This window comes from Podarcis pityusensis, assembly GCF_964106645.2.
Source record: "Podarcis pityusensis genome assembly, chromosome: 4".
NCBI lineage: Eukaryota > Metazoa > Chordata > Lepidosauria > Squamata > Lacertidae > Podarcis > Podarcis pityusensis.
Window position 1 is genome coordinate 58,716,096 of NC_138027.1, and position 25,858 is coordinate 58,741,953.

General features: G+C 39.6%; 1 protein-coding gene across 13 annotated transcripts in view; it reads left to right on the forward strand.

Moving 5' to 3' along the window:
• CASK (calcium/calmodulin dependent serine protein kinase) overlaps positions 1–25,858 on the forward strand; it is a 121,666-nt gene that overhangs the window by 33,002 nt on the left and 62,806 nt on the right. For all 13 annotated transcript variants that reach the window (XM_081003730.1, XM_081003729.1, XM_081003734.1 and 10 more), the window contains 4 exons: positions 184–296; positions 13,537–13,642; positions 16,165–16,242; positions 21,399–21,471. In XM_081003730.1, coding sequence (XP_080859856.1) covers positions 184–296; positions 13,537–13,642; positions 16,165–16,242; positions 21,399–21,471 — 370 coding nt within the window. The remainder of the gene's footprint in view (positions 1–183; positions 297–13,536; positions 13,643–16,164; positions 16,243–21,398; positions 21,472–25,858) is intronic.

Consider the following 25,858-nt stretch of genomic DNA (forward strand, 5'->3'; position numbering starts at 1 on the left):
AATGTAATAACCATAAGTAATATTTAGAATGATGGGTTTTTCCTGTAAATGACTAAATATCACTGTAAACCTCTCAAAATTTCATGTTAGTAGTAGTTAATCAGATCAAAAAGAAAAACAAAGCTATGTGTGAACTATTTTGGAGCTTACACTCAATTAACTATGGGTTATCTTCTTTTCTAGGGGTCCATTCAGTGTTGTGCGGCGATGTATCAACAGAGAGACGGGGCAACAGTTTGCTGTGAAGATTGTCGATGTAGCAAAGTTCACCTCAAGTCCAGGATTAAGTACAGAAGGTGAAAATCAGTGGCTATCTTTCCTTCCTTTTTTTTTGGTTGTACAGTATTCTACACACACACAGAGAGAGAGCGAGAGAGCGCTCAGTTGGTTAGCATGTGGTGCTATTAATGCCAAGGTTGCAGGTTTGATCCCTGTATGGGACAGCTGTATATTCCTACATTGCAGAGGATTGGACTAGATGATTCTCAGGGTCCCTTCCAATTCTTCAATTCTATGTTCAAATCTCTAGTCTCCTTTTGCTACTTCTGTGATCCAGGGGCTCAATGTAAACTTCAACAGTGTGCAGCACCAATGACAAAGGCAAATGCTGGAAATAATTAGAAAGGAGACGAAAATAAAACAGCTGACATTTAATGTCTATATATCTACAGTGAAGCCACATTTGGAATCCTGTGTATAGTTCTGGTCAACCCATCTCAGTCAGGATATTATTGACTTGGAAAAGATAAAGAAAAGTACAGCTAGAATTATCAGGTAGTTGGAGCACCTTGTGAGGGAAGATTGAAGTGTTTAAAAAAAAAAATGATGGGGGGCATTCTAACAGTTTATAAAATTATTCATTGCACATAGAAAGAGAATCCAGCATTCTTTCTAGTTTTCCCATAATATTAGAGCTTTGGGTCACCCAGTGGAATAATTAGCAATAGATTCTGGACAGATTAAATTACTACTACAAAAATCACATAGTTAATTTATGGAATTTGCTACCACAATATGTAGTGATGGCTGCTGGTTTACCTTTACAGTATTGTGGATACGTCTGTCTGTGGTGACTAGTCATGATGGTTATATGGAGCATGAGATGCACAATCTGTCATGAATGCCAATAGCTGGAGATCAGGAGTGAAGGAGTACTGTTGTCTTTATGCCCTTCTTGTAGGCTTTCTGGAAGCATCTGTTTGGCCACTAAGTAAAACAAGACGCTTGACTGAATGAAACTTTGGTCTGATTCAGCAGGGTTCTTCTTGAGTTCTTAAAAAAATGTTTGCATATTTTACACAGTTATACAAGTGGATTTATAATCTACATATACTTTTATCTGCTGATGCCATGTATAATGGAGTTTTGTTCTTCTGGAGTCTATAAAGCAGAAGCAATATTCAGGATTTTTTAAAAAAGTATTTAACATATTATATATTTAATATTGCTTGTATAGATCTATGGTATCAGTTTTTATTACGAGACAGTAGTTTGCAAATATGTAAATATATTTGTTAAAATCCTTCCAGTGTTAAACAGGCAAAGAGGAGGGAATCCAGCTCTGTTCCAGTGGTGTAAAACCTCCAGACCATAGGCTTAATTAGACCCACCAAGCCTCCTCGTTGGCCTACCTTCCTCATACCTGTTGTCTGGGGAGGGGGACAGGGTCTTTCTGGGATGTGTTTCCTCCTCTCCTGTTGTTGCTCCACTTCCTGTCTAGGGTTTGCTTGCTGTGGATGTTCCCAACATGTTCTGTCTACCAACCCCAGCAAACAGTAGGAAAAGCATAGGTGGCATGGTGAGGCAGTCACTTCCTTTGGCATTTGCATGACAGAGGAAAGTAAAGAAAGTGTGCTAAGCCTCATTGCTTAGTGTCTATGCTAGAGGCAACATCATATGTTGTCTGACAGACTACCACAGAGCTTGCCAGGACATAGGACCCCTGCTTGGTTTGCAGCCTCACAGGGAACATCTAGTAGTGTGCTGGTCATGGTCAGTGTTGAAGAAGATGAGGGTGAGTCTTCCTCATGGTTTGCATGAGATGGACAGTTCCTTGGCCCCAATGATAGTACCTGTTGGAGAGGAGTCTGCTGAGAAAAAGAGTGGAAGGAAGAATGAGTGGTGCCACCTTAGTGTTCAACTATTGCCCATGCTTCAGTCACCACCCCACCCCATGGGGAGAGGGGTAGATTTCATTGACTGTGAATCCCTTTCCCTCTGGGAGTTTCAGGACTCTGTATATTTTTTGACAGCTTGTTTTGCTCCATGCGTCTGTGATCCTACAGGGCAACCTTCTCATGAGTTGGGCCAGCAATGCTGATGGTTGGAGCAGAATACCTGGCTTTTGTCAACAGAGTGCTTAACTCCACATGGGGCTGTGTGCTTCCACTGTGTAGAAGACACTGGTTCTCATTGTTGTGCTAGGAATGGGAGGAGAGTACGCTGTAGAAATACAGTTCAGACAAGATCTAGGCTATGCATATGTCAAAGGGGTTGGAGAGCAGACATGGAAGACTGTCACAGTTTGCAACAAATGTTTGCCCTTCCCCTTTCTTGTCTATGTGGACTGCTCTGTTCTGACACCCACCAGTTTGTTGCAGTGAAGTGGTGGCTCTTGTTGGGTATTTGGGTCTAGAGTCCCGAGGCAAGGTACTGGTTAGAGATCTAGTAAGAAAAGTTTTAGCAAATTGCTTACATTTCTATATGTGTTTTGGAGAAAGTGCTCCCTTTTCTTACAAATAGTTCCTGTCACCCTTGTGAGCTCTATGTGTACATAGCATGGATCCAGAGGAATGTAGCCCTATGTCACATGTGTCGCGTTCACATATACTGGTGGTGAGCTGTGAAAAGGTACTGAGATACACCATTCCTGTGCGCATTCATGGCAACATGAGTTGCCGCTGTGGAAGTAGCTATTTGTAAGTTTCTCCTTCAATTGATTTTAATTGGAGAGAAATCGTTTGTACAAGGTCTGGGCCAGTGTGCATGGCTTCATGCCTTATCTGTTCCAAAAGAGTAGCCAACATGATGCCCTCCAAATATTTTGGACTTCAGCTCTCATGAGCTCCAGTCAGCATGGCCAATGGTAGAGAATGATGGGCATTGTAGTTTAAAACATCTGGAGGACACCATGCTGGCTACCCTTTCATTTTGGCTAACATTATTAGCTGTCTTCAAATATTTGATGAGCTGTTGTGCAGAAGATGGAGTGCACTTGTTTTCCATTGCTCAAGGGTGCAGGACCAGAATCAAATTACAGGCAAATAACTTTCAGCAAAACAATAGGAAAACTTCCTTAACAGTACAAGTTGCTCATCTATTGAGCAGATTGCCTCAGGAAGTGGTGGGCTCTCAATTGCTTAAGGTATTTAAGCATAGGCTAGATTGCCACCTATCAGGGATGTTGTAGTTGCAACCTGCATTGTAGTTCCTTCACTAAGCAGGATTTCAGACTCGATTACATCCGACACCCCTTCCAACTCAGTGATTCCTAGCACATGTGTTCAGAGCAGGCAGAGCTATAGAGCTCCTTGCTCTGCCTTTTAATTATGTTGCTTTCCATCCACACCCATTTCCTGCCTTATTTGAATTACTTATGAGGATGCATCTCTCAAGGTCAAATATCACATTTTGGCACCTTTTTCTGAGACAGCTTCCCAGTCTTCTGATTTTATGGAGATGACAGGAATCACAAATCAGGAAAACATAAAAACTGCCCATGTAAATGTATCTTTTTGCACCAGCTGCATCTGTTTCTTGTTGGGAGGATAGGAGGAATCAGTGATTAATTTTGTTCAGTGATAAGAGGATAGGTGGTCATCTTCTTGAATTATTCTAGCTTTAAGTCAAGGTTGGAGAGCACTTGTTTTGAACTAGGCCATTGCTAATTTTGACAGATGGAAGACTTCACTTCAAAACTACATGTGCCCACATATATAACTTTATTTTTTTTATCTGTCTGCTCCAACACATACAGCTATGTTCATGCACAGCCATTGTTCTTTAATCACATACCAGACATTCATATACATGTTCATTCACATTCCCCCACCCTTTTCTACTAAGGAAGCAACAGTGGACTGTAACAAAGATGCTTCTGCTTCTCCACTAGAAAGACGGAAGCATTAGTGGAAGCAAAAAAGATGAGAGAAGCTCCTAAACTGGACAATGGTTTATGAAATATTACTGGCAACAAGCATTCTTAATTTATGTATTACATTTATATCCCACAGAAGTCAAGGCAGCACACCGCATTCCCCCTCTCTCCATTTTATCATCACAATAACTTTGTGAGATAGGTCAGGCTGAGAGTTAGTGACTAGCTCAAGGTCACTCAGTGGAAATTGGAACCCTGGTCTCTCAAGTCTTAGTCCAGCTCTCTGACTACATCACACTGGCTCGGAATGAAGAAAGTTTTTAGAGACAAATATAAATAGAGCCTACTGTTTTTAATCATCGGCACTACATTTGATTTTATGCACATTATAAGAATACAGATGAACAAATATTAAATAATGTCCTTTAGCAAAAGGAATCTTAGAGCCTGGCCATAGTAATGTTTTCTCAGAAGTTCTACTGATTCTACTAGAACTTACTTCAAAGTAAATGTGCACAGAATCCATCTTATTCAGATTCACAATGCTGTTGCTATTAATGATTGTGGTATAAATCATATCCCCCGTATCGCATTTTGAAAAATAAAAATGCCTAGTAGGTTTTTGCTTTTAAAATACAATTACCTAAGAAATTGATGCTTCATGGGGAAAAATGAGTATTATTTCATTGATCCTTCTTAATGGTGAAGCAGTCACTTTCCATATATGCATAACACATAAACGAGAGGAGGGAAATTATCAAAGTGTCCATGTAATGCAGGTATCTTGTAATGGAACAAAAATTGTATTAAATGCCTTGTAATGAATTCTGACAACTAGCAAATCTAGTATATGCAAAATTCTATTGAAGCAAATATTAGTATTCATGGTATTTGGTTCTGTGTCATCAGTCTTGGTAGTGTTGTAATTTATCACTTCAAATACAGTCCATTGACACTTTCTCAGTGTTCCAGGAAGTAGCAGAATCTACTGGGTATTATATGTATATGCGATGGCAGAATCAGTTAGAGTATTAGTATTGTTTGTGTCATATAAAAGTATACTGATACTATTTGGGGTTTTAAAAAATAAGCTTTCAGATACTGTAGTATAAAAATGATTCACATATACAAATATCTCAGGGCATCGACAACCACCTTTTCAGCATCTTTGCTAGCCTAGGCAGCTGAGTAGACTGTGGGGACTGTCAGTAGACTGGTATTGAGCATCTGTGACCACTTGTGACAAATCCCCTCAAATGTCTTACCCATAAGTTTTAGAGGAGAAAATCACTTTGAAAGCAGGTTTCAGTTACTGTGACAATTTCAACCATCACACCAATACTCTTCTCCCCACATCACTTGCCATTATTGCAACACTGATAAGTACCTACTGTGCCTGCCATGCTGCTAAATCCAAAGAATGCCTAGCAACGAACTGGTCTTTATAATGTTATCAACATGGCCATTTAAAGAACCATGTGCCTTTTGCCAATGACATTTGGAAGGAGGTAAAACAGTCCAGAAAGAATTGTAATAGAAAGAATTGCAACAGAATTGATTGCTAATCAATATGTGGAGACAGAGGGAGAAGGAGACCGGGAAAGATACATGTTCAGTTGGCCCCTTGACAAAGTGCAGTGATTGCCATATGTGAACCAAAGGGGGTGGGGAAGTGGTTAGGAATGAATTAATGTGGATGTGCACAGGGGGAACTATGACTGTTGCCTGGGCACAAAGCTGAGTGGAAGTTGTGGAAATTGAGGAAGCATGGTTCAGTTATTCCGGGACATTTCAGTGTACTACAGTGGTACATCTGGTTGTGAACAGGATCCGTTCCGGAGGCCTGTTTGCAACATGAAAAGAGCACAACCCGCAGCGGCGCGTCTGTGCACGCGCGGGTTGTAATTCGCCGTTTCTGCACATGCACGAGCGGCGAAACCCGGAAGTAACCCTTTCCGGCACTTCCAGGTCGCCGCGGGACGTAACCTGAAAGAACGTAACATGAAGCAGATGTAATATGAGGTATGACTGTATAGTATAGTACAGTATCAAAATAATTATTTTGGGATATACTGTACAACCAGAAACAGTATCCATGCCTCTCTTCAAGAGCTTTGGCTATTCTTCTACAGTTCTCCATGCCATATTGTGGTGAACAGGGATTTTTAACTCTGACAAATATGAAAGATCAGAAAAGAGAATGGCTTCTTAATGTTGATGAGAGTTTGTCTGTCTCAAATTAGACCTGATATAAATGAGATTACCTAGCAAAAGCAAGCCCACACTTCTCCTTAAGTTCATATACATACTTAAGGCACATATGTAAGAGGCTTGTTTATAATTATATTTTGGGAATGATTCATTTTCTCATGTAGATGCATTGTTTTATACTTTCTGGATGTCCTGTGATCATATTATAAAGTAGTTGTGTTTTATGTTATAAATCAAGTACTGCTAGGAGTTGTTTCTTTTTGTTTTCCAATGTATTTCCTACTATGTATTTGCTCAGTGTGGTGTGAGCAAATTTTTATTCTGAAAGTGTGGCCCAGAAAAAAAGTTTAAGAACCAATGGTGTTAAATATTGATTTCAAATTAAGGAAATGCTCAACTATATTATTTTACAATTACAATAAGATTGTAGTACTAATTTTTATAGAGGGTGGTAACAATAAGAAATATCTGCTGGTCAAGTGATAAAAGCTACCATAGTGGCAGTAAAATAAGATAAAATCCTGAGCATGTTGGCAATAAGGTTTTTATGAATACATTACACTGTATCAATGGTGACAGTAACTCATTGCAGGTGTGAACGATAAACCCAAATATAAATTAACTTCAAGACCTTGTCTAGGAATAGGAACTAGAGATGATATTCAGGGAATGGCTAAATATGTACATGAAAGGAGGTAAGAAATTTGCACTTAATTAAATGTCTGCATAGGATAATGGTTTGTTTGGATGATTTCTCAAATCTAAGCTTTGAGGGTGTGTTTTGGAAAAAACCTGGACCAATTTTATACAACAAACTTCTTTTCTGTCACACATCTAGGATGTTGAAGGAAACAGAAAAGCTTGCAGACATAGCCATATCTTACAGTTTTAGACTACAGTAGTTATAAACAGTACTGGGCTCGATCCATGCACATGGAGGGATTATCATAGAACGTGTTTCTTTACCCAAGTGTATGGGTGATTTGTATGTGCATTATGAGCAATGGAAGACCTGTGTACACCTCCTAGAGATAGAGAGGGAGGCTGGATAGAAATGTGGGAAACAAATACAGACTTCCCGTGTGTGCATCATCAATGTGAGAAAACATGGCTCCAATTAAGTCCCATGGAGATCGCTCCATGTTCAGGCGCTGTCCTTTTGGTGATCTAGATTATGCCCACTCTGAAGAATCGGGTATAGTGATGCTTATCACCTAAAAATGGTTCATAAAGTAGAAACATTATCATTAATTGGTGCGGTTGAATTAGAAGTATTAAGTGAATTAGAAGTTTAGTTTAATTTAAGAGCTCTCTGAAAAGTTGCTGTAAAACGCTGAATGATTCTGTGTCAAATACAACCTCTTGATTTAATCTGAATTATGATCTCTGTACAGTATAGATAATGGTTTAACTGCCAAGTGTCACTCCTGCAAAGTGAAATTAATAGTCAGCTGAGTGAAAATTGTGAGTATGCCCAGTAGAGCTTTTTTCACTCTTTGGTTTTTTGTTTGGTTTTTTTTTTTTTTTTTTAATGAAGCCCAAGCCCCATGCCATGCTTTTGGTTTTGAAAGTGTCCTCCTTTGGTGAATGAAGGAAGGGAAAAACAGGAGCAGCTGTTTAAGGAAGGAATCTAAAGTTCCCTCTGGGTACATGGAATTTCAGTCTTCCTATCTTTTAGCTTTAATCCATGAATGCAGTATCTTCATGCACAAGCAATTCTTTTAAAGTGTGTCCCCAGTTTACTACTTAAATGCTCCAGAGTTTTAATAACTTTTAAAAGCCCAATTCAGTGGTCTCTGGGAGGATGCTTGAATTAGAATCTGAACTTAAAACTGCTTTACCATATTGTGCCCAAGAGCATTAATGTTTTGTAGAAATTAACAACTACTACCTCCCTTGGTCTGCGCTAAAGAAATTGCGCCTGGTATTTTCCTATATGTTTGTAGTTGTAGGGTTGTCTTTAGAGTCAGCTGTAACAAGGAACTCAAGCAGGTAGGGGGGAGACTGATTATCATACTCTTGATGCACATGATCTTCCCCTCTCCTTTTAAAAATATGTCCATTCAGTCAGATGAATTGGATTGCTACGTTATGAAAAGTAATATTTTATTTCCGAATCTGGACATTTATTCTCCCCCCCTCACTTCCCTCAGATAAGTGAATATCTGTGAAACTTCAGTAGTGAAATTTTAAATGTCCTTGGGCACAATCCAATTAAGCAGATTTTAAGTTTGATTCTATTTCAGTCAGAATTAAACATGCTGTACTTTTGTCTGAATAGTACCTCTTATTTTTATTGTTCTCTTGTGGTTGTGTTCCTTTACAAAATAGCTATTTTCCACTGTATTTTGAAGTAACCTATGTCTTGGAGTTGAAATTTCTAGCTATTTTATGTCCATCTTTACTTCTGAAAGGCTTTGATTAGCTGTGAGTAAAAATGCACTGCTCAGTAATTTGGCCTTTTGTTATTAGTAGGGTGTGGTGAGTCAGAAGTTATATTTGTAGAATTCTCTATGCAAAAGAGTGTCTAATTATGTAAAGACCTATGCTCATGTCCCCCCCCCCCCCCCATATGCCTTACTGGTTAAATTCTAGTAATTGCCTAAAAAGAAACTACAGTATCTTTTAAGTCCAACAAACCATACATATTCATTGTCCTCAAGCACAGTTATGTGTGTTTGCATGTTATGGCATGTCAGACTTTAAATGCTTTAAATTTCCTATCTATCCTGTGCAAATCATGTCAGCTGATTCTGATAGCGTCTCAATCCTATAAAATAATCTTCAGCTTATCAGAAAATAGTGTGGTATTCAAAATAGAATGACATTTCTCCTCTTCCCTCATGCTCACCCCAAATATGCTTGGGGGGGGGGGGGTTGGGGAATTCCCAGAACAGATTTAGGGGGCACAGAGGGACGAGAGGGGGAGATGATTCTGTCAGTGGAAGGATTTCTCTTTGCACAGCAGAACAATATTCTTAGCCCTATATTGAATACAGTGGTACCTCGGGTTAAGAACTTAATTCGTTCTGGAGGCCTGTTCTTAACCTGAAACTGTTCTTAACCTGAAGCACCACTTTAGCTAATGGGGCCTCCCACTGCTGCGCCTCCGCTGCCCGATTTCTGTTCTCATCCTGAAGCAAAGTTCTTAACCCGAGGTACTATTTCTGGGTTAGCGGAGTCTGGAACCTGAAGCGTCTGTAACCCGAGGTACCACTGTACAGCACATACTAACTAGACCACATTAAGGAACCTTTTTGGCTCCATGGCCTAGATCTGGGTGGTCCAGCCTCTCAGACCAAGTGAAAATGCAAGACTACTTCAGTACAGAACGTGTGGGCCACACACCAAATTAAATTTCCATATCGTAAATTAAAGTGTTCACAATATAGTTCATATTATTTAATATACCAAATTAATAGCTTTAATGTATTTATTTATTAAACAAAATTTAATGCACAAATTATTTTAGAAGGCTATGCTCTGCCACCCTGCCCTCCCCTCCTCACAGGACCACTGGTGCCACCGCAGAACATATGAGCATTATGGGAAGGCTGGGAGGAAGGAGCAGAAGGAGAACCAACCGCTGCCACTGCTGTTAACTTCACCCGTACACACACACCCCACCCCACAAGCATGCTATGGGACAGTGCAGCCTGCAGCCCACCCTCTTCCCTCATCCACCCCTCTGTGGCCCTCCAGATGCTGCTGACCTCAACCTCCCATCATCCACAATAAGCACAGACAATAGGAAGGGATAGCAGACCAACAACATTTGGAGGATCATAGATTCCCCATCCTGGTCATAAGCTTGTGTGCAGTTACTCAAGAGTAAGTCCTATTTATTCCAATGGGTCTTACTCTATAATAAGCTGAGATTGCATCCCACGTGCCCTTAACAAAAGCTTCATCCATCTATGATCGAAAAGCAGCCGGAAAAGTCTGCCTACTTGCCTGCTGCTTTTTTTTTTAAGCCATGCTGTCAACTGACCCTTGTGGCTCTGAAGGACACAAGGTGGCTATGCTTAGGCACACATAGCACAACTAGGGCCCCTGGAATGGGAATGAACAAGAGGACCAGAGCCCAAGCAGCAGAAGGATGAAGAGAGCAGGCAGCCCATGACATCCATTCCCTTCTTCCCAGCCCAAAGGCTGTCTCTGAAAAGTATGGACGTCATACTCCAAACTTTGATCTGCAGTTCATCAGCCTGCTCTCACCTCTGCTTACCTGAGCTACCCTTGGTTCAAGGATGAAAACCACCAAGAAACCACCAGTCACATAGCAACGAGCAAAATAACCCGTGGTACGAGTCATAAACAGGGAACTTTGGTTGTTGTACAGTTCCGTGCCATAAAGGAGGAAGAGGGCAAATGTCGTGCTTCCCAGGCTGTAGTGATTTGCTCATTAGCACACCTGCGTAACATAGAGAGATGCTCCATCCCCTGGTTCTCTAAGGTGGGGGTGGTGGCAGAGGCATTTGGTTGTTTGGAAAGATAGGGACTCACTCACGCCTCACAGCTACTTCTCTTCTGAATGGCTTCCAAAGACTGTCAAAAAAAGGACTATTGGGCTGGACCCCCTGGACTAGATCATCATCAGATCTTAGTCTCATAGGCCAAATTTGACAAGTGGACAGGGTTGCCTGCCTGTCAATCACTTGACTTCACAATGACATTGGGTAATTGGATGCTTTAAGTCCCAAAGTAGGGACTTCAAAGCACCATGCAGGACTTGCAAAGAGAGCTGTATGGTACTTTAAACCACCTGAGGTTTGGACTTTACTGCCCATCAGTTGATGTGCTATAGAATGGAAGCTTGCTTTCTGCTGTTAGGCATAATGTTAGGTGCCAGATGTACATTTAAGATTTCAGGGGGGCGGGGAACAGCACACTCTGGCTCCTGCTGTTGGGACTTACTCTGATCTGTGGTGTGCCAACAGGGTTTTCTGGGCCCAATATGTTGGAATGGGCCCTCTCCAAATGAAGGTGGTAGACAGCTGGGGTCTCACCAGCAGTGCAGTTTGCAATGTGTCCAGCTGCCCTGTAGCAAAGAAAGAAAAGAAAAATATATTGGGGGGGGGGGCAGGAATGGATACCTGGGCCACCTTAACAATGACCTGCTGCTAAATGTCCCTGTGATAAATAGAAGAGAATTAATTGTCTGTCATTAAATACTTCAGTATATGTAGCTTTGTGCTTTATTCAAAGCAAGAGGAATGTCCTTTTTTACTTACCGTAGTGTTCTTTATGCATGCTGAGAGTTCAGCTGTGTGAAAACATTTCCCATTGTGTCTGCTTGTTAACTGAAACTAGTTATTTTCCTCTCAGAATATACAGAACAGTGATTAAAAAATCCTTGATACTGCTTTTCCAGAAGATGGAGATCAGTTCATTCAGTGGTTCTGAATGTAGGACATGCAATAAAATAAAAAAATGTTGTCTCTATCATGCTCCTTTAGAACAGAGATAAGTTAATTTCAGAAATGTTTGGCTCTTGGAAACATTTTTTCCTACAATTGGCTATTGTTTGGATTTCAGGTTGATGGGATTTAAAAAATCTGATTCTTCTTAGAATTATCTCCTGTGAAATAATGTTTACTACCAAGGCACAGTTACATGGAATGTACTTCTGCTATATAGAAAATGATTTGAAATCAAGCTTGCAAAATGTAATCCATACAGTATGAAAGGCTTTTTTTGTTTTGTTTTTTGTTTTTGTTTCCTTTAATCTTCCTTGATTTGACTTAGAATTGCTAATGAAGTCTGATTCCTGTGCTTGGTGTCAGGTCTGGTTTGCTGAAATCATAGTCAATGTGTAATTCAAAGGACAAGTAGCAGGTTTTAACCTAGAAAATCACCTTTAGGCCAACATAGGGACAACTGCAAGCTGTTGGGTGGCTAAGCAGATATGGAGACTTGTCAGGCAGTAGCTCAGTCTTTCCTGTACCATTGCTGGGCCAGTCAAACTTCACAAACTATTATATGATTTTGGTGCTGCAAGAAAATATTGTTGTGTTGTGTGGACACATGTCTTTGTCTAGCACAAGCTTTTCGGAGGAAGCAAGTGGATTGACTGCAGCCTTGGAAGGCTTGGTTAAAAAACAGGGACCTTGGAGGGGTAATTCTTCATTTGGCAGTAGCAGTCATCTGTGAACCCATGTCCTGTTGCCCTCAGCAACTGGGGATGCCTAGTATGGCACTGCCTTTATTGTGACATCATCCTGTTCCTACATTGACCTCCTGGAGCTGAAACTGAGAGCCCACACTTCTATGTTGCAAAACCTGCTTCTGTATCAAAGCATCTTGGCAATTGAAGAATTGTAATGCAATACTCATGGTCTGGTCTGACTGCTCCCCTTTTTGTGACTCAGACACTTAGACTTATGGTCCAGGTTGCAGGATCATATACATTCAATATAGGTTGCCTTCCCATCATGCGAGGGAAACTAGTAGGTCTGAGGATTGTAGGGAGCACCAGATCCCATATTATGATAGTCAGAAAGATAGTGCACATGAATGGCTAGTTGGGTACACATGAAAATGCATACAGGAACTGACAGTTTACTTAACCTCAACATGCGTTTGATGAACTTACCACTTAACAGGAAGTGTCTGATGCATATATTTTCAAAATGTCAGTTCTGCAGGAACATTGGAGGCAGAGGTTGTTGGAAATGACTGCTAGATAAGTTTAGCAGTTGGAGTAGGGTGACAGTGAATTCTAGGTTTGTGATTGTGTCTATCCATTTGTAATTTGAAAAGAACTACACTCTGCAACCTACTTGATGGTGTCCTATTCATATGCCTGTTGCTTTCTAAGGACGTGCGCTCTGCCAGGCCTGGAACTGATTGGTTGGGATCCTCATGATGAGATTCAGGTGTTTACATAACCTTTACAGATCTTGTCACACATATGTTAAATGCCCTTCCATTGCATTTTATAACTGCACATGAGTCTTCATTTATATTTGCAGGGTTGTTCTTCACTGTGTGTCTAATTAATCATCTTGATTTTATACCATTATATATAAAATACGTATATCTATAAAATGTTGCATTAATACTTCAGCTATAAGGAGAGAGTTCAACATGCTAAACCTATTTAAACTCTTGAAAATGATTCAGAAATTAATCCAGTACCTTGGTGTTAAGTATTCAAATGGCTGTGCATCATTTGTGTGTGTTCTGTTATCAGTACAAATTACACAGCAATGACTGTCTCTCAACAGATCTGAAAAGAGAAGCCAGTATCTGTCACATGTTGAAGCACCCTCATATTGTTGAACTTTTGGAGACCTACAGTTCCGATGGAATGCTATATATGGTTTTCGAATTGTAAGTTTTACATTTATATATTCCATACACACTCTTCATATGTTTTGCTCATATGGTCAAGCATGCACTTAAACCAACCAAAATAGGCTAACACATTAGATTAGGTGGTAGTTAACCTTTCATAATTTTTAAATTGGATTCAAATAGTTGCAAACGGTTCCTTCCAAGCTACTTGTCCTATATATAATAAAAAGTATCATGAAGAAAATGGAACTTCATTAATATACTGAACTATAATTGTAATGCACACATTCTAACAAAGCAAAACCTTAATGTTTACGACATAAGAAAGGTCCAGCCAAATTTGAGCAAGTCTCATGGATGTTAACACAAGAAAACTAAGCAAATGATAAACTCTTTTCTAAATTAGTAGGACATAAACATGCTTGTCTTAGTTGGATTTTTCTGAGGGGATGGGATCGCAAATGTTTGTTTGTTTGTTTGTTTGCTTGCTTGCTTGCTTGTTTTATTAAACTGTGTTGCTTATATCCACATGCTTTTCTGCTCTTCCCTCCTTCTGTATCCTTTAATGCTTACAGAAGAATCACCTGAGAGAACCTTAGAAGCTATGCATGATGCAATATTGAAGCATCTAGTTCTCACTATAGCCAGCATGCTTGGAAATGGTTATCACTCACATAGTATTTGGATTCCAGACAATATATTTATCTAGAGTTATATATTAATATATCATTATTTATTTAAAAGACTCATGCAGATAATAGCATTTCTTTACTTTAATGCAGATTGGGCATTGCACAGTTACTTTCCTTAACATTTTTTTTAATTTAATGGATTGCCATCATATACAGGCAATGATTTACTGTGTAATGTTAGATGCTATTAAAGCATGAATTTTTTAATCCAGTGATTATAATTACAGTTTCACTAGCAGTTGCTTACTTTTTCTTACCCTGATCTATGAGGAAGGGGAACGGAAAAGGAAATATTAAAATCTTATTACAGTGTCTGGTCCTTGGACACATTGTAAAAGTGCACTTTCTTATTTTTGTGAAGCACTTTAAGATTCTCATGTGGCTGGTTAACTAAATGGCACATCATTTAGTTAGGAGTTTGTCTCCATCTACTGGCAAAACATTTATTACATCACCATGTTCCAAACTGATAGTGTAAATTTTTTGTTTGGTATGTAAAGTATGTAAAGGCATGTAGTGTCTGAGATTTCAAGATAAAACTGTCTTTTTTAAAAGTGAATTGTCATTCCAGAGACAATTATCACAACAGCAAATTTTCTAAAAAATAAATAAATAAATCATATTATGAATTTCCACACTTGGCAGAAAAAGAGTGTAGGAAATGAGATGTTACCTAACTACCTTTTGCTTACTACTGCTTCTTCACCCTACTTCTTCCCTGGTTACAGACTTGCTTTGTTGCATACACAGGTTTGGAATCCCAGCTGGTAAGGGAGAGTTACAGTGGGAAAGTGACAAATGGAAGTGGATTAAGCACCCCTCTTCCTCTCAGCACTTTTCTACTTCTATAGATTGTCTCCTTCTGACACTGTTTTGTTGCAAAGAAGCAGTGGCAATCACAAACTGGCTTGGTAATAATGTCTTATTTTTGGTGCAGTATACAGAGTATACAGGAGTATACATGTAGAAATGGTACAGGCGGATTCTTTACATACCATATTTTTCGCCCTATAGGACGCACTTTTTCCCCTCCAAAAATGAAGGGGAAATGTGTGTGCGTCCTATGGGGCGAATACAGGCTTTCGCTGAAGCCTAGAGAGCGAGAGGGGTCGGTGCGCACCGACCCCTCTCGCTCTCCGGGCCTCAGGAAGCTCTGCGCAACCCTCGGGAGCCGCGCCGAAGCCGCGCCAGGCTCCCGAGGGTTGCGCAGAGCTGCCTGCGCTCCCGGGCTCCGAGCAGCTCCGCGCAACCCTCTGGAGCCCGGTGGAGCCCCAAGGGTTGCGCAGAGCTTCCTGAAGCCGTTCTGGGGGCTGCGGTCGGGGGAAGCTCGTACTTTGCCAGCCCCCAAGCTCCCAGAGCGATGCCGAAGCTGCGCGCAGCTTCGACATCACTCTGGGACCCGTTCTGGGGGCTGGGGTCGGGGGAAGCTCGGGCTTCCCCCGCCCCAGCCCCACGCCTGTGGGGGGGGAAATAATTTATTTCCCTTTATTTCCCCCCCCCAAAAAAAATCTAAGTGCGTCCTATGGGCCGGTGCGTCCTATAGGGCGAAAAATATGGTATTTTAGTTAACTTTGTTTCCAACTGTACCCATAAGCATCTAGAAATACTGATAGCTGTTCATGCTTGAGACCATTCTTCACAACTCTATTACGTTTTGAGCTGCACTGAGCTTGCAATAAGAAAGATGGTTAAGACTTCAAATATTGTTGGTCATTAAAAATAAAAAAAATGTTTCTAAGATTTTGGTTAGTGTAATGTGTGAGATTCTTTAGAATACTTTCAAAAGTGTAAAATTGGAGCGTTATCATTATTACATTTCTATTTCCTGTTCTACAATCACATTTTTCTTACTTTTTTAACCTGCAGTATGGATGGTGCAGACCTCTGCTTTGAAATTGTAAAGAGAGCAGATGCTGGCTTTGTGTACAGTGAAGCTGTAGCCAGGTATGTATTCTTATTTTAATTAAATTGTTAGGGAGAATGGAGGGGGCATAAATGACTAATATTAGATGCTTAAATATCCAACATTTGTGTGTGTGTGTACATACATACACACACAAATACTGCACATACAGTGTATGTTTTTATAACCAACTTCATGCATGTTAAAGTATGAAAGTGGACTAAAATGCATTTGGGTTAAAAATCCAAAGGGTGGCTGGTATGATTTTGAACTTCCGATGGGATTAATTTACATTGTTGCTAGTCAGAGTGGAACAAAATGTTTTTGTACCAGTGCTGCCTCAGCAGTTTATACTACTCAGCTATCTCACGCTGCTGCTGGCAATATGTTGTCAATCATACTTCTTTTTAAATTAAAAACAGCAAAAGAATAAAAGGCCCTGGTCCAGCCAAAATTTAGCAAATGTAAATTAAGGACATAAGAACCCTGCTAGATTAGGCCAGTGGTCTGCCTGCTTCAGCATCCTGTTTCCAATAGTGACTAGTCAGATGTTTTTAGGAAGCTAGCATAGTCCTGCCTGTCTGTCCTGTGACAACTGGTATTTAGTGGAACACTGCATTAAACTAAAGAGTGGGTGGAATGGTGCCACAGAGCTGCCCCTTTGACACCAGTGTCACTGCTGGTTCCCAAGACTGGATAGGGTCAGGGTGGTGTAAAAGTCAGGGCTCTGCAGTTCACTGGTAAGAGCACCAGATTGGCTGTGCTGGTGTGCCTATGCAGGCCCAGCCTCACCTCTGAACCATCCTGGTAAACAACAGTAACACTGGTGACTGGTGTCACCATGTCAGCTGCTCTCATAAGCTGATGTTGAAAGATCCCCATGAATTTGCTCTCCCCTCTTAAAATCATGTAAACCAGTACCCAAAAAAACACACTGGCTGCATTTGCATTAGCATTATGACAAGGTGCAACAACCAGCCTTGTGCACTCTCTCGTCCTCCTCCAGGAAGGAGTTCAGAAGCTTTCATTTTCATGGTGTTCAAACCCAATTACAGTTAAATTTAACTATGGTTAGTGAAAGGAAGCCAGCTCCAAAGCATACTTTATGAACCACAGTTTGGGATTTGGGTGTTATCCTAAACTCTGGTTAATTTGAAATGGAAGCAGATCCCTGGCACCATCACAATGAGGAGCAGAGGGAAGGAGAGAGTGCATAAGCCTTAGTCTCACAGCAGCACACCCTTATAACACTAACCCATGGTTTTAGCATTACATGTGAGGCAGAGAATTCTATAACTCTGTATTGAATGAATAAGTTGTATTGCTTAACTCTTCTGGTTGAGCCATCTGAATGAAATCCCACTAACTTCATATTCCAAATTTGTGTGTGTGTGTGTGTGTGTGCTTTACAAAGCAACACAAAATGTCTGAGGAGTTTCTTCTCTCACTCTTTTTACACATTTGTAGGTTATAGGTAGAAGCTTTTCACCTTCAGTGGCTATGTTTCCCAGAATTATTTACCCTTTATAAAGTTTAATTATCTAGCATTTCAAGAGTTGAGGATGTCTGACATTGGGAATATTTTCAAGCCAAAAAGTATATGAGTAAAGATTAATAGATGATAGATCATAAAATGTTGCAGAGAGTTTTCAAGGGCACAGAGTTTATGGCGTTAGAAGGGAGAGGCAGGGAAAGGGTAGTTTAATATACTCAAGGATGAAATCTAGTGTGTCTGAAAAATGGTTTGGGTGCATTTGATAGTATAGCAAAGGGTGGCAATGAGTTTAATGGGGGGAGGAGTGAATAAAATGAATGGACAAAATGGGGTGCAATGATCTTAGGAGAAATAGAGTTTTCTTGTGATTGTAGATTTTGTGGAAGATTCTTAGAACAGGTTTGAGGAGAATATAATTGATATTTTTGATTTGGTGCTTTTCTGTTCTACCTGCCTAGTGAAGCAAGGCAAACCAAAAGCATGGACGTTATTTTTCAGGTTGGTCAGAGTAGGAGTTTTCCTGAGGAGCTTGTTGCTTTAAAATTGGCATTATGGTGTGAGCTTGATGTGTAGTTAGCTAAGGAATAATTAAGTGTAAGAGGATTTTAGTTATTTTTAATATAGCTCCAATACAATCCATATATTAATATATTCCCTTTAAGGGCAAAACCCTCTCAAGGTGGCTTACAATTAAAGTATAGTATGCTACAAATCTAACATTAAAACTGTTAATAGAAGTCAGCAAATAGGACGGTGAACTTCCAGTCCAAATACTAAAATGCAAAATAAAGCATTCAACAAGATTGTAAACAGGAGAATAAAAGCAACTCAAGAAAAATCCAACAAAAGCAAGTTGGGGTTTTTTATACTTTCCCAAGTACCTGAGGGAATGGTGTGTGCTGAAGTGTAGTTGGTAATACATTCCAGAGACATGGGACCACTACAGATAAGGTCCTGTCCATGTTGGAGGCAGGCACATGCAATGAGCCTCCATTGTCAGTCTTAAAGTGTGTGCAGGCTGATATGAATGTAAGTTCTTCCCTGAAAATGGGAACATGCATACCACCAAAGTTTGCTTTGAAGAGTTATTCCACCTTGTATTGCTTACCTGCATGTAAATTATTTCAGGAATCAAGCAATATCTGTTTTATGATGCTGTGTAAAGGAAATGTGGATGTTGCACTGAAATTGCTTGGTTCCACCAGCTGCTGCAGCACTACTAAGTAATTGTTCTGGGCATACAACCCATATAGTCAGATGGGGTCCACATTGATCAGTTGAAGCTGTTAATGGTGCTGCTGCTTTGTTTTTCTGTGAGGACTCGAAGTTTAAGTGGGTCAATTTAGATGTAGCAACAAAATGAAAGTTCAGCTTTCTGTCAACCTGATCCCTCAAACAGAGGAAAGTTCTTCCACAAGATGTGCATTTTGGCTCTTTTGGAGTCCTGTAGGCAGGCTGAGACACTTGTTAGTTCAGTTGCTGTCTTATGTTCCATAATTGCCACTGTGTTCTGTTGATTTTTATGTTGTGTGGTTTTTTTGTTATTGGCTTTAACTGGATTGCTTTTAATTTGTTTTTATTTTGCTTTAAACAGTCTTTAAACCCTTGTTGGGTGAAAGGTGTACAAGTTCAGTAAATAATAAGCAAACTGAAAACTAGGATGTATTCTTACACATGGAATAAATTTTGGGTCTTTTATTCACTATTCCTTTTTCAGCTCTGTTTTGAATAAAAGGTAGTTTCATAAAAGGTAGCTTTTCAGAAGTATGGTATATGTTAATCTGCAAATCTTTAAAAATCCAGATTTTTCACACCATTCTGTATGTAGTAACACTTATTTTGGCGCTAGTTTAGTACAGAGTAGAAGAGTGCCATCCACTGGGCAAAGTAAATTGCAGCACGGGGAAAATAACATAGTGATGAATTTAAATACCATTGTTGCTTCAGAATGAACATGTGGGATTGCATAGGTGAGTACTAGTCCCTAGGGCAAATGTTATTAAACATTAGTATGCCACCTTTCACACATACAGCCTCCCAAAGTAGTTTACCAAAAAATGAAAATGATACACTATCAATTGAAATTTATACAATCCAGTGTAATTAGACTTCAGCAGATTAGCATTTAAAAGCCAGATCAATCCAACAGTCAAAACTAGGAGAGTTGGAAGATTAAGACTATGATAATTATCAGCAGCATAGCATCATCACTGTGTATGATACTTTGCAAAAGAACATAATACAGTTCTCTGCCTCAAGAGCTTACAGTTTACTAAAGAAACAATTTTGAAGTGATTGGTAGAGTGCTCATTGGAAATTTTAGAATTGGAGCAGACAAAAGGCAGATTCAATGTTAGGAATTCCTAAAAGATAAACATTTTGTTTCTTCATTTAAAACATTTCTATTCCATCCTTCAGTTCAAGATTTCCAGTGCAATGAACTCTCATTTGAACACTGTAATTTTGACTGCTCTGTGTCCAAAACTGCTTTACATAGTTTCAAAAAGGCAACTAAGAGGGGGCAAAATAAATTGTGGGTAATCTAGTCAGGGACTAGATCTATAGGGACGCGGGTGGCGCTGTGGGTAAAACCTCAGTGCCTAGGACTTGCTGATCGTATGGTCGGCGGTTCGAATCCCCGTGGCGGGGTGAGCTCCCGTCGTTCGGTCCCAGCTCCTGCCCACCTAGCAGTTCGAAAGCACTCTTAAGTGCAAGTAGATAAATAGGGACCGCTTTATAGCGGGAAGGTAAACGGCATTTCCGTGTGCTGCGCTGGTGCTGGCTCGCCAGCTGCAGCTTCGTCACGCTGGCCATGTGACCCGGAAGTGTCTTCGACGGCGCCGGCTCACGGCCTCTAGAGCGAGATGAGCACGCAACCCCAGAGTCGGACACGACTGGCCCGTACGGGCAGGGGTACCTTTACCTTAACCTTTAATCTAGTCAGAATAAACAAATATTATTCCTCCCTTAAAACCCTAGTATTAATCTCTCTCATATATATATTCTCATACATATATTACGTTCATGACAGAGAAAAGTTTTCTCATGTGGTGCATAATTAACAGGGAATTAATTTCCATAAGATGTAGTGATGACCACTAGTTGAGTTGATTTTAATAAAGAACTGGACAGTGTTATGGAGAAGAAGTATATTAGCTTTGATAGTTAAAAATAAGGTGTGAGCCTCGAAGCAGGTGTCTCACTAAACCATAGCTTAATGTGAAGTCCAAATGCAGCTAATATGTGCATGTTGCATACATCATATGCTAGTGCTTGATCCAATAGTAGATACTGCATGCAGAAAGGGCTGCTATGGAGGGAAACTAGGAAATGAACCACTGGATTTAGATATTTTGTGCACTAATCCATAAGTCTAGAAGGGCAGCAGAAGTCTATAAATCATATCTGTGGTTGGTTACAGGATGACACCTGGCAAGACACCTTTTTTCTCTCCAATTCCTTGTCAATTGATAATCCATTTGGCTGAGAGAGGGAGGTTGTCTGCTCTTTCTAGGGACTAATGGTGCAATCCTAGGTTTACTCAAATGTAACACTTACTGTATCCAACAGAGCTTATTCCTAGTAAAGTGTATATAAGATTGCAGCCTTGGACCTTAAAATGGTCTCAAAAACAACCTGAGTACAATTCCTATGCTATATTTGTAAAGCTATAATAATTTTATTTATATTTTGATTTTGCAGTCATTACATGAGACAGATACTGGAAGCACTACGCTATTGTCATGATAATAACATAATTCACAGAGATGTGAAGGTAAGTCATATTAACATCACAAAAATATTTACCCTTTACTGTGTTAACAGTAAAGTGTGGCATTTATATTATCTGCCTTTTTCTTTGTTGCCATGTAGTTTAACCCATTCTTCGAAGGTAAAGCGCCTGTTAGCAGCTGGGACTTCCAGAATCATTGGTACAACTACCAAAATGCTGAAAATTAGCAAATCGTTTATGCATTCACACACACACACCACACACTTTTTTTGTCTTTACATTTTTTGGCCTTGAATTTATGATCCTTTAAAATACGTTGCTGCTGTATTTATCTCCACACCCACATTCTTTAAAATAGAAGCTAGAACATAAGGCTACAATAAATGCATGTGTTCCACAGGCTATGTATTAAATTCATTTGTTTCCATAACATCTGCTATTTATTGTTCCAGTTGAGTGCAGGTTCAATGCACAGGAGAGTCCAGTTGGGCCTCTGTAGACCCTTGATGATACGTATTTTTAATGTTTCATAAAACATAGGGCTTGATCCAGTTGAGTAACTTGCATGGCACAAAGAGGGAGGGCTTAGTGAAAATGTGGAAGGTATGCATAGGTCTCCAAGGCTCTGCCATGCTCCCGTGCACCTACAAATGTCAGTACTACTGTGGTAGGGAATGATGAAAACAGAGCTCTATTAGTGCTGTGAGACTCAATGGGCTTGTTTGCAAGTAATGCTAAAACCATGCTTTAATACCACATGTATGAGCTAGAACGAATCCATGTAAGCCTCCAGTTCTCACACTCCTCCCTCTTCTCCTCCAACTTGACTGGGACAAGGAGTTATGCAGTGTTTAGATAATTTTGCACAAATCTTGGCTTATTAAATTGGAACCAGAGAGCATGATTTAAAACAAACTAGTCTGTTTCAGTACAAGTCGTGTTTTTTGAAGCTGGCTTTTTAACTTGCCCGCTTGTTTTAAATCTTTGGCAACAGAGAGCTAGGATTAGTGGATAGTGAAACTAAATGCTACCCAAGTTCCTGGCCATTCAGGAGAGGGCAGGTGTGCGTGGGGGGAGGGGGGCATGTGAGCCTGAAGGTTTGCTCAAAGCTCCATCCAGCACATGCATGTAGTGCTAAACCATGGTTTAGCATCACATGCAACCTGGGCCCATGTGTGGGTGCTGTGCCCACATTTGAGTGGATTGGTCCCTAAATATTATTCATTATTTGTTTTATCTTTCTAATGATATTTCTGAACTGCCTTTCTACCATCTCTGATGCCAGTGATGATGTTCCTATTAAAGTATTACAGGTACAAACTATAGTTTCCTTTTCGCTTCGTTTTCAATATTTTTGCAGTAAGCGTGATGGTACTTGAGGTTGAATTGCTCTGTAGACTGTACAAACTTTATTTAATGACTAATAGATGCTAATAAAAGGTTTACGGAAATCTCATTCTTTGCTGAGTATTTGGTACATTTAAAGCAGGTGTGAGGAACTTTTAGCACACCAGAAAGCTAAACTAAAATTTCCATCAGACCCAGCAAACAAAAATGCTGGAAGTTGTGGTTCAGCAATTTCTGGAGGGCCAGTGGTTCTCCACACCTGATTTAGAAGCCACACTTTCACATGTCTAATCCCTGCTCAAACATCTCTAAACTCCACTAGCAGTGTATGAAGAAAGATTCTGGGGGATTCTCTCTTAAGAGTTTTGCTCACAGAGAAGGGGAACTTTTTGACTAATGTGTATACAGCAGCAGTGAAGTGCTGTTAGAGATAGTTGTTTATGTAGTCACTTTGCTAGGGAAGGGGACACATCAGCTCTAAGACTGAAAGGAGAGAGCTGACTACAAGCTATGCCTCTTAATAAACCTTATCTGTTCAACAACTTGGTCTTGCTCTTTATCCAGACAAAAATGCTATAATCTACACAATAATAAAGGGGTATAGAATTACTTTCTGGTTATTTTGATTTAGGGGTATGATATAAGTATGGGGGAAATTCAGCAAACTGTTCATTAACCTACTGTAGGAGGCGAGAAAATACAGGTTGTGAGGCCAGAAAGCCTTAGAAGTATAATCTTGGACAATAATCGAAGGATAATTGCTTTAGCTTGTTAAGTCCTCTTTGGTTTACTCTACCCTCTTTTAATGTAAAGTACATGTCATATGCTCTTTCAAAAAAGTAAGTAGTCAAACTTTAATAGAATTCATCTCTTGATTCACACAAAATCATACCCTTGTCTTCCATGTTAGTTAATTTTAAATAAATGCTATGGGTGGTATTCAACTAAGTCCTACTCAGAGTAGACCCTTTGATATCAGTAGGTAGTATGCAGTGCTAGTTCTAATCATAGTTCCATTGAAGCTGATGGATATGACTACATTTAATTTCTGTGGGTCATCTCTAAGTAGGACTTCATTGAATTCAATGCATTGAACCTTAGTCCTATCCATTGACTTCAGTGGATCTACTTTGAGTAGGACTAGTGTTGGATACCACCCTATATTCTGCTCATATTGACAGTTATTAATATAGAGTCTAGACTGATTGTAAAGCCCTATCATGATTGTAGGTACATGGAAAGATTAAAGAAGATGAATTTGTATCATACAAAGGTGGCAGCTATTTTTTAAAACAAAAAAACGGTTATTTATTGTGAAGCTTTTTCTTTTTCTTTACAATAGTTTATAAATCTTAACAGCAAACCTTCAGCTATTGTGAATATATCTTGTGGAAATTACAGATCTCTGCTTGCTTGTGTTCCCTAATGCCATAAGTTAGGAGTCACTGTTTGATTCCTTTGAATACATTTGATCTTCAGCTGTGTTAAGACATAGAGTAAGGCCTTATCAAAGAAACCCAGTCTTGTTTCACAGTTATAAGGAATTAAACACAGAACTCTGGCGAGTCAGCTTTAATTGGGACATAATGAAAATGTGATGAATCCATGCCTGTAGTGTCCTTTCAATTCCTGGAGTTGCTGCACTAAAACAGAAAACTACATGCTGATTCATTACATAACTTTTATTTATGTATTTATAACATTTATATAACGCATTTTGTCAATGTGCATATTTTCAGTTTTTGAACAGTAATACTGTTTAAAAATTATTAAAGCTATCAACTAGAAAATTTTTAAAAATCATGAAAGGTTCAGATGATGATGGATTATATTTTATTTGTTAATTTTTTATCCCACCCGTCCTCTTAAAAGGGCCCAGGGTGGCAAACAACAAGTGATAAAACATATTGAAAACAATTGCAATACCATTATACTGTATAATAATGTAATGTAATACATAATAAAAATAATGTAAAGGTAAAGGGACCCCTGACCATTAGGTCCAGTTGTGACCGACTCTGGTGTTGCGGCGCTCATCTCGCTTTATTGGCCGAGGGAGCCGGCGTACAGCTTCTGGGTCATGTGGCCAGCATGACTAAGCCGCTTCTGGTGAACCAGAGCAGTGCACGGAAACGCTGTTTACCTTCCCGCCGGAGTGGTACCTATTTATCTACTTGCACTTTGACGTGCTTTCAAACTACTAGGAGGGCAGGAGCAGGGACCGAGCAATGGGAGCTCACCCCATCGTGGGGATTCGAACCACTGACATTCGGATCAGCAAGCCCTAGGCTCTATGGTTTAACCCACAGCGCCACCCGCGTCCCAAAAAATAATGTACAGAAACTTTTATGATGCTTAGGAATTGGATTTGGTCACTATTAACTGGTATTTGTTAGTTTAGTTTTAGTTTGTGTCGTGTAGATCTTCCTTAAGATTTGACTTTGGTAACCACTTATATGATTTTGTAATAGCTAGACTTTTAAATGTCTGGGTAGGATTTTGGAGATGGAAAATTAAGCAATAATTCTTATCTGCATGTATTCTGCAATCTTCTTTAGAATAAATGTTATTTTCTCTTTCCATGTTTTCTACAATACTAAACACAACAAACTTTTTTTAATGTGTTGAGGAAGGTACAAAAGTCACAGGGTGCTTCTAACCGCTAAACAAAAATAGTTGCTGTGTGATACAAGTTAGGTTAACAACATGTGAGTCAAAATAGCTTGATTAAATCTGTGGCCAGAATTCAAAGAACTCTTCAACTAACTCCTTGCATTGAAGGGAGTTTTGAGCTTGCTTTTCTTGAACCGCATTGGAGAGTATCTGATGAAAATCTTCTTTATTTAGCAGTGTTTTGCTAAACATCAAATAAAAATGAAAATATTGTATGGTGCTGCCTGTAAATGGTTTCTGTAATCTGTAAAAAAAATTCTTCGGTGTTTTCCACAGTAAGATTTAATTGTAAATTATATTTATCTCCCCCCACCCCGTATTTGTATATGTGTTTGCAAATTGAATAGCAGCATTAGTATTGATATACTGAACAGAAATTGAGAGTAAAGGTCTGTTCTGTTGTTACATT